Source organism: Octopus bimaculoides, chromosome 1, assembly GCF_001194135.2.
Source record: "Octopus bimaculoides isolate UCB-OBI-ISO-001 chromosome 1, ASM119413v2, whole genome shotgun sequence".
NCBI classification, from domain to species: Eukaryota; Metazoa; Mollusca; class Cephalopoda; order Octopoda; family Octopodidae; genus Octopus; species Octopus bimaculoides.
In genome coordinates, this window is record NC_068981.1 from 58109006 (window position 1) to 58123895 (window position 14890).

General features: G+C 34.0%; 1 protein-coding gene across 3 annotated transcripts in view; it reads right to left on the bottom strand.

The window, feature by feature from the left end:
* Window positions 1-14890, bottom strand: part of LOC106873006 (neuronal calcium sensor 1) — a 191188-nt gene that overhangs the window by 18515 nt on the left and 157783 nt on the right. For all 3 annotated transcript variants that reach the window (XM_052967011.1, XM_052967014.1, XM_052967017.1), the window contains 2 exons: window positions 13419-13508; window positions 3736-3814 (listed from right to left, as the gene is read on the bottom strand). In XM_052967011.1, the coding sequence (XP_052822971.1) occupies window positions 3736-3814; window positions 13419-13508 (169 nt within the window). The remainder of the gene's footprint in view (window positions 1-3735; window positions 3815-13418; window positions 13509-14890) is intronic.

Consider the following 14890-nt stretch of genomic DNA (forward strand, 5'->3'; position numbering starts at 1 on the left):
TTACTTCCATACCTGAAACTTCTCCTCTAGTTCTGATAGTGACTCAGCAATTAGTGCAAGGTCATCAGCATAGAGGAGCTCCCAGGGGCATCCTGTCATGAATTTCTGTGTTATTACCTGGAGGACTATGATAAATAGGAGGGGGCTGAGGACTGAACCTTGGTGAACCCCTACCTCTACCTGGAATTCTTCACGGTACTCGTTGCCAACCCTCATCTTACTGACAGCGTCTCTGTACATGGCTCGCACAGCTCTCACTAACCATTCTTCTATCCCTAGTTTCCTCATTGACCACCAGATAAGGGAGCGGGAGACCCTGTCAAAGGCTTTCTCCATGTCAACGAAAGTCAGGTACAGAGGTTTATCTTTGGCTAGGTATTTCTCCTGCAGCTGTCTTACTAGAAATATAGCATCAGTGGTGCTTTTCCCTAGAACGAACCCAAACTGCATCTCATCTAAACTGACTTTCTCCCTAATTAGTTGGGCTATGACCTTCTCCGTGACTTTCATTGCCTGATCTAACAACTTGATATCTCTAATTATTTCTATCTAAAGCATCACCGTTACCTTTGTAGCAGTTGACTATGGTACTGCTGCACCAGTCATTGGGTATGACTCCTTCGTGTATCACCTGGTTAACAATACGGGTGACTAGGCTATAGCCTACACTGCCAGATATTTTGAGCATCTCTACAGTGATTCCTGATGGGCTGGGGGCTTTCCCTGTCTTCATACTCTTAATTGCTTTATCTACCATGGTACTGTCAACTCGGATAGCTGGTCCCTCTGTTGGATTGACATTCGGCAGACTCTCTTACCCCCATTCAGTCTCTTTATTGAGCAACCTTTTGCAGTGGTGTCTCTAAACCTCTTTCTTTGCAGCCTCGTTTAGTGCAAGTGTACCATCATCCATGCGAACACATTTCTCTCCCACAACATCACGATTCTCTCTCACACACTGTCTTGAGTGATATGCAAATAATCCATTAAAGCCATTGTGGGCTATACCTGTCCTACTATTACCCCAATATCTCCACAACTCATCACTATAAAATACAAACGGCACATTGTGCAACATTGCAGGTTGTACTCAGATCACACTCATAAACAGCCTACTCAACAAAACAAAAAAAATACTAAAAATATAAAAAACTGCGTAAGTATTCAAGGAGCACAATTTGTTGTCATGAGCTTCAATAAGCACAGCCCTTGTTACTATAAAAAAAAACACCCCCTATTATCAAAACATAATATTTCAGGGCATTACTATAACAAATTCCTAAAAATACAATCTCTCTTGCTTCTACCAGATAAGCAACAAAAACTCATTCAAACAGAAATAATTGCAACATCAATAACCCCACAAAGTCTGTACTAACTTTTACATTACTAATAATAAATCCAGATAAGTAGCAACTGTTGCACTCTGAATAACTCCACTTTGCTGGCATCAACTATAGCCACTGCAAAAATCTACAGGATGCAGAAACAGGTTGGATAGTGAGTGGATAGAGTACATGTTCATATTGTCACATTACACCCTATATGATTCATTATTATATGTCAGAGTGTGCACTATGGTTATTAGCAAGATGGAGGCATGATATAATTAGAGCATCAGATCCATGGGTCATGCATAGTTATTTAACTGCCTAGCTGTGTATCATAAGACTGCTGAATAAAAGCTGACCTGTGGGTTACATAGTAACAAGGATATAGAAACAGACTAGACAACGACAGAATAGCAACAAGGCCAACCTGTTAAATTATCTCATAGTAAACAACTGTATGTTGGATAAATAATGTAATCCTCAACCAGATAGAGATATCATCTATTTAGAGTGTTGGATCTATGGACTGCAACTAGCATTTCAACTAACTACCTCTGTGTTGTAAACCTACTAACTCAAGGTTCACTGGACCTATACAACAACAGTAAAATGGTGAAGAAAAAGGAAAAAGTTAAAACTAAAGAGATTGCAATTCCTGAGGGTTTGAATATTTTAATGCACTTAATGATATTTACCATCTCAAATCTAAGGCAATGGTAATATTTTGTGGGGCATTGGCATGGGTATGAGCACAGCTGTGGGTATGGGTACAGGTATGACTATGTGAAGTTTATTTCTTAACCACATGGATTTGGGTTCAGTCCCACTACACGATAACTTGCACAAATTTTCTACTATAGTTCCAAGCCAACCAAAGCCTTGTGAGTAAATCTTGGCAGATGGAAACTGAAAGAAGCCTGTTGTATAAATATGTGTTTCTCTGTGTGTATGTTACTGTCTCCTTGCCTTGTCATCACATGATAGTTGTGAGAGTCACCATTATGCACCTGGTGTTCTTCATTTCCCCTCATGGGAAAATATTAACTTACTTGGAAACAGAAAAGGGTTGACAACAGGAAGAGAATCTGGCTGTAGAAAATCTGTCTCAACAAATTCTGTCCAACCCATGCAAGCCTGGAAAAATGGATGTTAAAACAACGATGATGATGATAATAATTGAAGCAGACTCTCACCATCCGTGTAGTGTCTCACTTTTTCCAGATAAATATGTTGCAAATCTTTTCTATCCAGAATTGCAACATTCTGGAACTTTCTCTCTGCCCATCTCATTGCAGTTGTTGTTTAGCTCTAGTTCAGCACTGGCTGAGTAGACCTATGACCGAAGGTATTCCAACGATGACCAAACTCTCTTTTTTTTTAGTTATAGTGTATTTAAGATTGCATTATCCAGTAACCCCTTATTGCAAAATTGTAGGTTGTAATTTGAAGGAGATTTCACTGCTATTTCTAGCAAGGTAAGCAATTATTTAGAGATGCCTTAGCAGGTTTTAAGCATACTTTTTCAAACTAAACATCAACATCTCTAGTAACTGAAGGACTCATAAGTTAAATGTGAATGCTACACCTTCTATTCAGAATAAATAAATAGAATGTGAATCTATCGCTATACTAGATGTCCCCAAACTATAACTATGTACTCTATGTAAATAACTTTCCTTGCAAGCTCAAACTAGAGATAATTACGTCCATAGAATATTTACAGTTTGTATGTGAATGACTTAGTCTGGAGAAACATTGCAGTAAATAGTTAATGATTTGTCTTTTATCCTCAGGTTATTTCTGATTTATAATTACTACTTTAGTATTAAACATAGTTAATGTGATGCTTCAATGACAGCATATTCAGTTTCTCACAGGATACATCTTTTATATGTAATACATCAATCAACTAATTGACTTTGATATAGTATTTATAGATTTAGACAACTTTCTTGTGTTTTATATTTCCAGCTAGACAGATGGATGTTAGTTACAACAGTATACTATATTCTAGTTAAACATATGCAATAGTTTATAGAAGATGTAAACAAAACTGGCAACTGAATTCTTTATTCATCAACACAAATAATAAATAGAACATTTCTAATATTTGGTAAGGAAGGTGAGTGCTGATCGGGTGAGGGTCAGTCTATTTTAATAGATTTCTTAATAGACCATATCACTGGATAAATGTAATATCAGGAATTAAATAATTCAATCGATTTAAATATTTTGTATTTTATATAAACATTTAAAAGAAAATATTTTGTATATTTCAGTTTAACTAATTTAAGATGAAATCTAAAGCTTAAAATTTTAAAAAAATTTTTATTTAAAATTATAAATGAGTATGCTATAACTCCCTTGTATCCATTAAAAACAAAAAAAAAAGACAAAAACTTACAGTCAAGTTTTTCGTCCAAGGATCCTCGGGAAGTGATGGAGAGAGCTCGAATGAACTCATTGAAAGTAATAAATCCATCCTGCAATGAAGTTCAGACAATAGAAAAAAAATCATGAATTTTAATGCTCAGGTTTGGAGGAATTATATCAAATGAGAAAATATATCAAATATATAGGTTTGAGAAGTTTCCGCTTTAAAGATTAAATCTTATAAAAGCCCTAAAATCCATTCAATAAGTACTTTTCTTCTTATTTTTCATTTTATGGACTTAAACTCAAGTTTACTGGCAAGAAAATTATTTACTTTGATTGTGGTACCACAACAAGGCCATGGTTTACTCTACCACCTGCTCCTTGAATTAACTCTGTTGCAACTATTTCTTCTACAATCACATTTCTGCCCACATTGACCTGTACATCATCAGGTTAGGTATTAGCCACATTAGTCCCATCAATACAGGAAATATTCAATCAATATATATGATTAAGCTTTATCTTTTTTAATTCATTTTTTATTTCCTTAAACTATAAAACACATATCTGTCAAATGTATTACAAGATAGTAAACAAGCAAAATTCAATTATATTTAAAATCACTGTTTTGATTAACCCATTAGTGCCCATGGTCTTTTTTTAGGACCAGAAGGACAATCCATCATATTTCTGCAACATTTGTATTTTTCTGAGATATCTTTAGTTAGTTATCAAGACTGGAGTGTCTTTCAAATATTGTAATAAAAGTTTTTTTATATATTTAGTATCAGATAAAGTTATATAAAAAAAGATTTTTGGTTATAAATTAAATAAAAAAAATTGGACACTAAATGGCAAACGAATTTTCGAAACTCTTTGTTTGTGTTTAATATACTAACATGTTTTCAAATATGCTGATTTATACCATGGTATTTCTAAAGGTCTTGCGAGTTAGTTATAAATGTTTAAAGAGAACCTTTAAGCAAAGCAGGTGAAAAGTTAGGCAAAATACGATGTACATAAGTAAAAAAACAAAGACAAGATATTGTATTACCTTATTATTGACAAGCCATTCTGACCTATCATATATTTTGGGAAAGATTCCCCCTTTCAGCTATAACAAAAAGTATTAAACAACCTATGTAAGATAATACAGTATCATGTCTTAGTTCTTATTTACTGGTATCACCTTACATATTTTGCTTAAATTCTCACCCTCATTGCTTAAAAGGTTATTTCTTAAACATATCGTTTACTCATTGCAATGCTTCAAACAAATTGCGATACCCTTTTAAAGCATTGGAATGTCATTAAAATGAAATTCTAGAATTCAAATTTGATGAAGTAAAATTATTCCAATAAACTAAAACAGAATAAGGAATTCTTTCTTTAAAATAAAGTTCTTTTCTGTAAAAAAAGAAAAAAATATTCAACTTCACTTAGTATGTTATTTGGCATTTGTTCCAGAACTAGAGGGATGAATGATGCTGGCAGTAAGATTTGAACTCAAAACTGTAAAATAAAATAGAGTAGCTACCAACATTTTGCACTCACTGCAATATACAAAGCCTTGATAAAATAATGGTTTCATTTCAGCATCCCAATAGCAATATATTTAAGATACATATTCTTCAGATTCATATCATATATCTAAGCAAACCACACTTATTTCTAGTCTGTACAGCCCCTGAATATAGAGAATTATGGTATTATCACTATGCATAATACAGGTTTTTATATACAGAAAGAAATTCAGAATTATCAATACAGTCAGTCACTTTCAGTGTATCTATAGAATTCAGCTGCTAAAATAACATTGTGAGTTTATCAACAGACACAAAATCATCTGAATAGCAAAACTTATCTTCTACCTTCCTTGATCATTGGTGATCTAGCCTTGGGCATGAAATTTATAAGCTGGATGTACTACCATCCTGTCATGAATGCCATTATTCTACTTCTTGTTAGTTTAATCACTACAAGAGAGAGACGTCATATTAAGACGTTAATATAAAGAAAGATGTCATCTTTATCTCTTGCAGCAATGACAGGAATCACACAAGATATGTTCAAATATATTCAGCTAGCTCAAATAGTCAAATAACTGAATGAAACAATCTATGCAAGAAACATTAGGTGGAAAATTAATTTCATAATACACAAATCTTTAGTAAAAGATATTGAGTAATAAAAAGAACTAAATTTAGAATATAGTATTGTGAAGATAGTTCGTCTATTTATCTTCCTATCTATATCTGTAAATTTCAACTATATATGTCATTTAACATTTGCTGGCATGGGTTGGAGAGTTTGACAGGATTTGACAGGTTAGAGGACTACATTATGCACCAATGTCTGCTTTAACATGGCTTCTGTAGTTACTCTTCTTAATGCCAACTACTTTAAAAAGTATAGTGGGTGCTTTTCTTGTGGCACCAACACTGGTGAGGTTGGCTCACAACTTGCAAATCTCCAATAAAAGAACTTCTGTAACTGAAAGAAACTAGTAGGAAGAGAATGGGTAGTAGAGTAGAAAATAACAAAGTAGACACTATTAGAGGAGAGAGTATGAATAGGAGAGGGAACAAATTAGTGTCAGGGTTAGTGAGAAAGGGTAAGATAGGGTGCTAAGGGTGATAAAATGGGTTGTGTAGGAGGTTCCAGGACCATCCTACACTATAATGACAAGTATGAATGGAAGTTGTGAGGAAAAGGGAACTTGAAAGATATAGAGCGGATGGTGAGGATCTGGAGAGAGCCAGCAAAGGATGAGAGATGTGGGGTTTATGGGGGAAAGTCAGAAATGAATAGATAAGAGGGTCTTGGGGTCATGGGGGAAGCTAAAGGAGAGAGAGTAAAAGAAAATGAGGCAGAGAGTGGGGGAGCAATGAGTGAACACAGCAAGAACAGGGAGAAAAGAATCTGGAGGGTAACATAGAAGTGGGAGGGAGTAGAGGGTGAAAGTAGTGAGGTAACAAGAGGATGGAGGGAGGAGAGCACCATACAGGTGGAGTGAGAGCAGAAGATGAAAGTAGTGAAAGCATTCTCAGGAAGAAAGGCTGAGGAGAGAAGACAGTAAATGAGAGGTAGGGGAAGAGCAGTAAGTAAATTGCAGCAAGGGCATCCCAGCCATCAACATTCCTCTTCTAAGCATTCTTTCCACCATGCTTGCCTGAGAGATCGGGTTTTTTTCTCAGAATTGTTGTTATTCATCTTTTAAATTCTTTTTGTGAGGTTCAATTTCTTGTGATCAGTTTTCACAGTTTCATTCCATGTCTTTCTAGGATTTCCTTTTCCACAGGCACCAGTTACTTTGATTACCCAGCACTGTTTTATGCTGCTGTTCTCTTCTATACACATCACTTGCCCGTATCAATGGAGTTTTCTCTCCTGCAAACTACATCTGATAATTCATATACATAGCTTTTCTCTCATTTGTACTGTATCTTTCATGCACTTTGACATCATACATCCAGCAAAGCATTCTTGCTTCATTTCTTTCAATTCTTCACAGGTCTTCAGCATTCAAGCCTCAGGTTCACTGTCCTTTGCACACAAGCATCATGTAATATGCCCTTCACTCTGACAGCAAAGGTAGTAGAACCCTGAACTTTTTCTAACCCTTTCTTAACAAATACACACAAGTTGATATTTTAACTTCCCATTCATAATGTAAAATAATATCATTGAAAAGTATAAAGCAATCGCACTACACTTGTTTGAGATATTTCATTTTACACCTGATTGATTGAAATTAAGTTTGTGTATATAACTCTGAATTTAGGCTAACAATGGTAGAAGTAAACATCAGAGTAAACATTATAATCATCATTATCAATATCATGGATCGACAGAAATGGTAAAACATCAAACACAAATCCCTGTGGAATTCAATAGCAATGGTTATGTGTTGATTTCAAATCCAACCAATGTCAACTTTGTCCTTCATCTATTACTGGGATCAATTCAGTCATGTACTCTCCCAGAATTTGCAGTCTTGTAACAATGCTATAAAGTAATACTTCAATGGAATTTTTTTTTTTTTTTTTTTTTTTTTTTTTTTTTTTTTTTTTTGTGTTTTGTACTTTCAGCCATCTCAGCCTTATAAAAACGAGCTCCAAGTACTAACTGAATCAACTGAAATTATTATGCCAACTATTGATCTAGTGTCTACTTGAAAAACATCAGCACTAATTGTATCATTACACCAACAATGCAAAAGTTCCAATGCCTATTTAATGATTTTTCACTTATGTTGGTAATGACCCTGGAAAACGAACTGAAGGCCACCACTTCTATTTATCCTGGAAAACGAACTGAAGGCCACCACTTCTATTTATCCTACCCTTATTGTATTTATTAAAAAATAAGTAAACCTGAGAATATTATCATAACATTTGTAGCATATTGAACAAAATTCTTTACAATATTTAATTACACTCTATATTCTGAATTCAAATCTTCTGGAGGTTGATATTTCTTTTTGCTCTTTCAGGGGACAATAAAATAAGTACCAGTCAAATATGAGGTTAAATATTTAACCACCTCCTGTTTCTATTTCCACAGTTTGTGACTGTATTTACATCAGAAATCCCTAATATCTTTAATAAACCTTAGTTACATTTTGATAATGTCAACAGACTTATATTTAGAAATTTAGGTAAAACACAAGCAGTGATCAATTTTTATGTTCCCTGTCTTATTTATATCTAATCAGTGTTCAGGATATTGGTGTTTAGCAACAAGATATTTTGAAAAATAATTTGAGTTCTTTTCACAAACACATCTTTCAAACACGCAGATTATATTGGTTATATGCCATACTCAAGGGACTATACTACACAAATATAATATTTTGAGACTTAGAGATAAATCTCTTCAACTCAAGAATTTGTGAAGGACTTTGATGACAACTTTCTGCATATCCATTGATTGGTTCTCAATCCAATGTCCTTCAGTCTCTTAAACAGCTGTTATAATGCTGTAGCAAGTATTTCAATAACAGTCATACATTTGCCTTGCAAATCTCTGGATTTTCTCAGTTTTCTTGCCACATACAGTAGTTTGGCAGTACTTTTTAGTTCTTATCTCAATCACCACCACCATCATCATCATAGATGTTGTTGATGTTTTACATCAGCTTTTCCAAGCTGACATGTAGAATGAGTCAGTGTTTAATGTCTGGTTGCCTTTCTTGTTGCCATTTCTCAACATACAGGAACATGGTGTATATATTCTAAAACCAGGATACATTTGATACCATTATTGCCATTACCACTGAAATATCAGATTAAATAAGTTGTAGTACAGAATTGTATGCCTTTAGGTTTTGAGTTGAATTCCACTTTGTCTATAAAGGCAACCCTAATCCATCCCTAAAGTAAATACATATCCCTTAGCTGCCTTTAGTGGAGCCCATTCTGTTGCAAACCTCTGACTTGGGTATTTAGTCTGAGAATAGTTCCTCACTTCCTACAATAGTAATAACGCTTCCTTCACTGACTAAACCATAAAAAAATAAATAAGCCACTTATAAATAAAGTAGGCCTCTTAAATATAATGTAGTTAACCGAATCAACAATAAATTTGTTAAATTTCTGGACCTGTTCGAAAATGAGAAATTATTATCATTATTATCATAACCATTGTTACCACCTCCACCACCATTACCATTACCACCCTCATTTCACCACTATCATCATTGCCACTATTACCTTTGTTACTATTATTGATATAACAATTAACTCACCACCACCTTTATCATTATCTCAATTACCGTCAATATAATCAAGGAGATAATCTAGTAGAAATGGTTGAGTTTTGAATGAAATATTTAATGCGTTTATTACATCTTTTAACATCTTGAATACAAATCTTTAGGGAAATGGCTGACATTCAACTCTTTAGGGTTGATAAAATAAAAACCAATAATATATTAGGTTAATTCAATTTCCAACATCACTTTGAATAAATTTGTTAAAAATCATTTTTACAATTCTTACTAAATTTTGACTGCTTAATATCCCCTGGGAAAAATGAATATACCAGCCTAATATTGATATTGATCTCAATAACTATACACATCATCATCGTTTAACGTCTGCTTTCCATGCTAGCATGAGTTGGACGATTTGACTGAGGACTGGTGAAACTGGATGGCAACACCAGGCTCCAATCTGATTTGGCAGAGTTTCTACAGCTGGATGCCCTTCCTAACGCCAACCACTCAGAGAGTGTAGTGGGTGCTTTTACATGTCACCGGCATGAAGGCCAGTCAGGCAGTACTAACAATGGCACATATTTTATAAATTATGTCCTGATGTCATTTAAGACATTTTTATTATTATGATAAATTGAATATGTAGGCCTCCACTAAGAATTTCTTTTCTGGACTCTCTAACAATCAATCTTATTACAGGAAAGATTCTGATGAGAATTGCTGGGCATGTGTTTTCCTGAAAGTAGTCATTACTCTGGGTGCTTGGAGCAGAGCAAACTCTACTATAAGTATCCAAAGGATGAGAGATAATCTTAAACAGAGGTATGTGTTAGGCCAAACAAATCTACAATACAAATCTTTCTTTGTGTATATCACTTCATAAGAGAGATCTAACATGTTGAGGTCCATTTCTAACAAATTCTACCTAAGTTTTCTGCCATAAAAATCTCCCACTACTACCACCATTTGATACCACTCTGTTACAGAGAAGGCATCACCCATCCAATCCATTGTAAATATCCAAATTTATAAAATAACTTACTTGTTATTTATCTTATAGTCAGGAGAGAAGGCAGTGTCCATGAGCCATTCATTACAGAGCCTCCTATATTGGTGGGAGGTGGAGAAGAAGGTATCTTTAATCCCTCAGCATTTAAACTGGTCATATCTAGCCCAAATAATATCCCTATTTTATGATCAGACCAGACATATCCAGCCTCTCACACTTACCCTATGTTATCATTCTAAAAATATACAATCACATCAAAGTCTTACAGCTATGAGATAAGGCATAATTAATTCAAAATATTGTGAATAAATAAGCATTACATTTGACAGAGTCATCTGAATGCTAAAGGGTTAAAGCTTGTCTGAAACTCTTGCAACAAAGTGGACTCAGCCAAAAGCGCTGCACCCTGGGGATGATGTTAAATTGGAAAACAGATAAAGTTTATCACTCAAGTAGGCCATAGAATGATTTGAACTCAGAAATGTGAAGAATTGCAATAAATCTCACAGGCTATAAAGTGGTCGGAGTTAAGAAAGGCATCCAGTTATAAAAACCATGCCAAAGCAGACACTGGAGCTTGATGTTGTCCTTGGACACATCAGATCTTGTTAAACTGTTCAACCCATGCCAGTATAGAACATAGACATTAAATGATGATGATCCAGCTCTGCTTATCCACTACCATGATTGATGCTGTTTTATCTACTCTAGAAAGATGAAAGCAAAGTTGACCTTGGTGAATTTGAACTTAGAGTGCAGAAAACCATAACAAATACCATAAGGCTTTAAATCCAACACACTAACAACTCTGTCAATTTGTCGCATATTTTTACACATGTAACTGGCATATTTCTAAGAGAAACCAATTAAAAGGGTAATATTGGGGAAAATTTTTTTGCTTTTCATAAAATTATTCCATTGTATTATCAACAGCTTGTGTTTCTATACCAGATAAAGATAAAAATATAAAACATATTTAATTCAACATCAATGTATAATACCTCTTAATCTTTAATATATTGATTTTAAAGATTTATTTTAAAATAGGTTTCTAAATAATAAATATCTTCTACATTAATTTGAAAGAAGGCAGAGACAAATGGTGAGAGGGAAAGAAAAGTAGTGGCTGAAGCACATGAAGTAAAACAGGAAGGAAAAGAAGGGGTGGGAAGAAGAAATGGAGGGGTGAAAGCAGAAGGAAACAGAAGATAGTGGGGGAGAGAGGGAGAGAAAGAAAGAGAAGCAAGGAGGAATAAATAAATAGGTGAAAATAATTAGGGGACTGATGGTAGATTGTCAGAATCTTTAGCATGTCTAACAAAATACCTTGTGTTCAAATCTAGCCAAGATTTATTTTACCTTTCATTCTTTTGAGGGTAAATAGATGCCAGTCAAGTACTGGCATCAATTTGATTGACTATAACTTATCCTCCAAAATTGAGGCCTTGTGTTTATGCTTGAAATCAATAATTGGAAGTGAATAATAAATGTTATATAACAAACTAAATTATAATTTAATAATTCATGAAGGAAAATATTATTAAAAAAATACTGAGATTAAAAGGAATTCCTCAGAGTATAGTCATCTAGAAGTTGGTTCTATAATATTAATTTCTTACATGACACAAAGTTATAGTAAATGGTGTGAGCAGTTCACCTATCTTTGCAATTATTACTCAACACAAGTTAGGCTTTGCTAGCCATTGCTGTTGTGTTGAAGAGCAGGCTACATCAGTTGCTATATTTTGGAGACTTCCACACTGTAATAAAGGATGATTATACAAATTTACATTGTGAAATTGAAGATCCACCAAACCTAAAGGGGGCAGAGATTCCTAAAACAATATTGTAAGATGCATCTCAGTTGCAATTGCTTGATAGAATATAATAATGATAAAAATGAAATTATTGTATACAGTGCTCAGGTGCACTACAACTTGTCAAAAGTGCACATAAAGCATATGCAGTATTGTACAAATGTCTGGAAAGTGAACAGTGTATGAGTCAGATAAATGCTTCCATGCCTCAATATATAACTGATATTTATTTATCAATCTAAAAGCAATGAAACTTGACCCTATCAGGATTTGAACACGGAACAAAGATATAAAGCAAAAAACTATTCCTGTCTGACACTACTGTTTCTTCCCACTTGTCTTTTAATTAGTTTTAAAACATTAAGCATTCCACACATCAAGTAAGGTAATTTCTCTGATGGGAGCAGAGTCCTATCTGTTTTGCTGTTTACTAACACTTTAGTCTCTGCTAAGTTCACTTCAAAGCCCTTTCATTACTGGCATTCCTTCTATCCCTGAAATTTCTTCTCTTATCCTGCTATAGATATAACCATAAGAACAAGGTCATCAGCATATTGAAGTTCTCATGGGCACCCAATCTTAAACTCTTCTATCATGGCTTAGCAGCTTTGATAAATAGAAGGGAACTGAACACTGAATAAGAGTGGATCCGTGTACATACATGCATATTTTCACAAAGATAATATCTTCAGAAATCACAAGTAATTGTATGGTGCCCGTGTTTAACTTGAGTCTTCAATCCTAATAAACAAGCAAAAAATAAATCTCATCCAAGATAGGATGTCTGTTTACAGCAGGATTAACTTCCTTGAGAAACAAGGAAACATGTAAAATTGGTTTGAACTCACTAACGAAAATTTATCATTTAGCCGACTTTGTATTAAAAAAAATTAATCATAAAACAATCTGAATATTATTTTTTACAGATATAATGGTTTTATTTCATGGTGGAGAAAAATGCATTCTCAATCCTTGATTTGAAAATCAGAGAACACCATGTAAATAGCTTGTTTGAATAACCTGTAAATATATTGTTAGATATTTTCCATCAGTATACAATTTTTAACTGCTATATTTGTGGAAGGACATTAATATATAGATATAACAGTAGGAATGAAGATAAAGACTCTCTAAGCACTTATATTCCAAAATGTAAGTTAACTCACCTTGTTATCATCAAAGACATTAAAAACAAAACTAGCAAATCTGCTGGGGTCTCCATGAGGGAAAAACTGTTGGTAGATTGCCTGGAATTCCTAAAAGTAAAAGAAGAAAAAATATATTAAAGAAATTTTAGATAAAATATCTTACAATAAAGTAAACATTAGAGTTAGACAGCCATAAATTTAAGGGGTTGACTTATACGATAACGTGGTAATAACTGCACATTATTATATCCTGTCATAACAGAAAACCTGTAACAGCTCACTTCACTCAGATTACAAATAGGTGTAACTCGTATCTTAAGGATGGAGTGGTTAGCAGTAGAAAAGGTATCCAGCAATCATATTGGCAACTGTATATTCAATAGATATCTATGGGGTTGTCCCAAAGATATAAAAATCAAGGTAAAAATCATCAGCAGCAGCAACACCAATCTAATTTCTATTAGTTCTTCCCAGTAAAAGTCAAATAAGCTTGCTCAAAGGTATTATTTTCCTGTTTCAATATTTTACATCATCCCACTTAATATTTTTTAACATTAAATTTTCCTCAAATTATCTTTCGGTTTTGTGTGTGTGTGTGAGTGTGCGTGCGCACGCACATGTAATGCCTCGCCTCAGATTCTCAATTCCAGTTGGAGCCATAGGGGCACCATAATGACATATTACTAGTTTAAACTATGACTTAGTTGGTCATTATTTGAACTAGGTGGCACCCATGCCTCTCTTGGGCTGATCATAGCCAATTTCTTCCAGAAAGGGAAAGAGAGCTAAGCAAAATGTTGGGGAGAGGGGAAAAAAAAGTGAATTATACCCACTCCAACTCAGTACAAGATTATTACTTTACCAATCCCAAAAAGATGAAAGGCTAAGTTAACCTTGGCAGTATTTGAACTCAAAGCATAGAGAACAGGAATGAAAAACTGCAAGATACTGACAAAGTAGCAACCTGGCCAATTCACCTCATATAAATGGCAATTTTTTAATGGAGGTAAGATAATCAAAATGTACTTGGTTTCACATCCATAAAGCACTTAGCTTTATAAACGACTTGTCTGGTTCTAATGGCCAAGGGCATATAACCCCTTCAAATTTGAAGATGGATACAAAACCACTGGTCATTATGACTGGACATATATCTAACTTCATAAATATATGTACAGTCTGTTACAGTCTGTCAGATACCGGCCATGATGAATACCACAAGGTACTGAAAATACGTATTCGCCTTTATATATTTAATCCTTTATATTGAACACTCAATATTTCATATATTCAATAAGACATATTCCATATATTCAATAAGACATTCAATACTTCATTTCATTGTACCATCCATTTTTATATTATATATTATATATTCCATATTCTATATCCCACATTAATTTTACAAGAATATAAATAAAACATAAAAAACAGACAGAGTTGGAACTCTTTTAAATAAAATAATATATTCCTCTATACACGATCATACA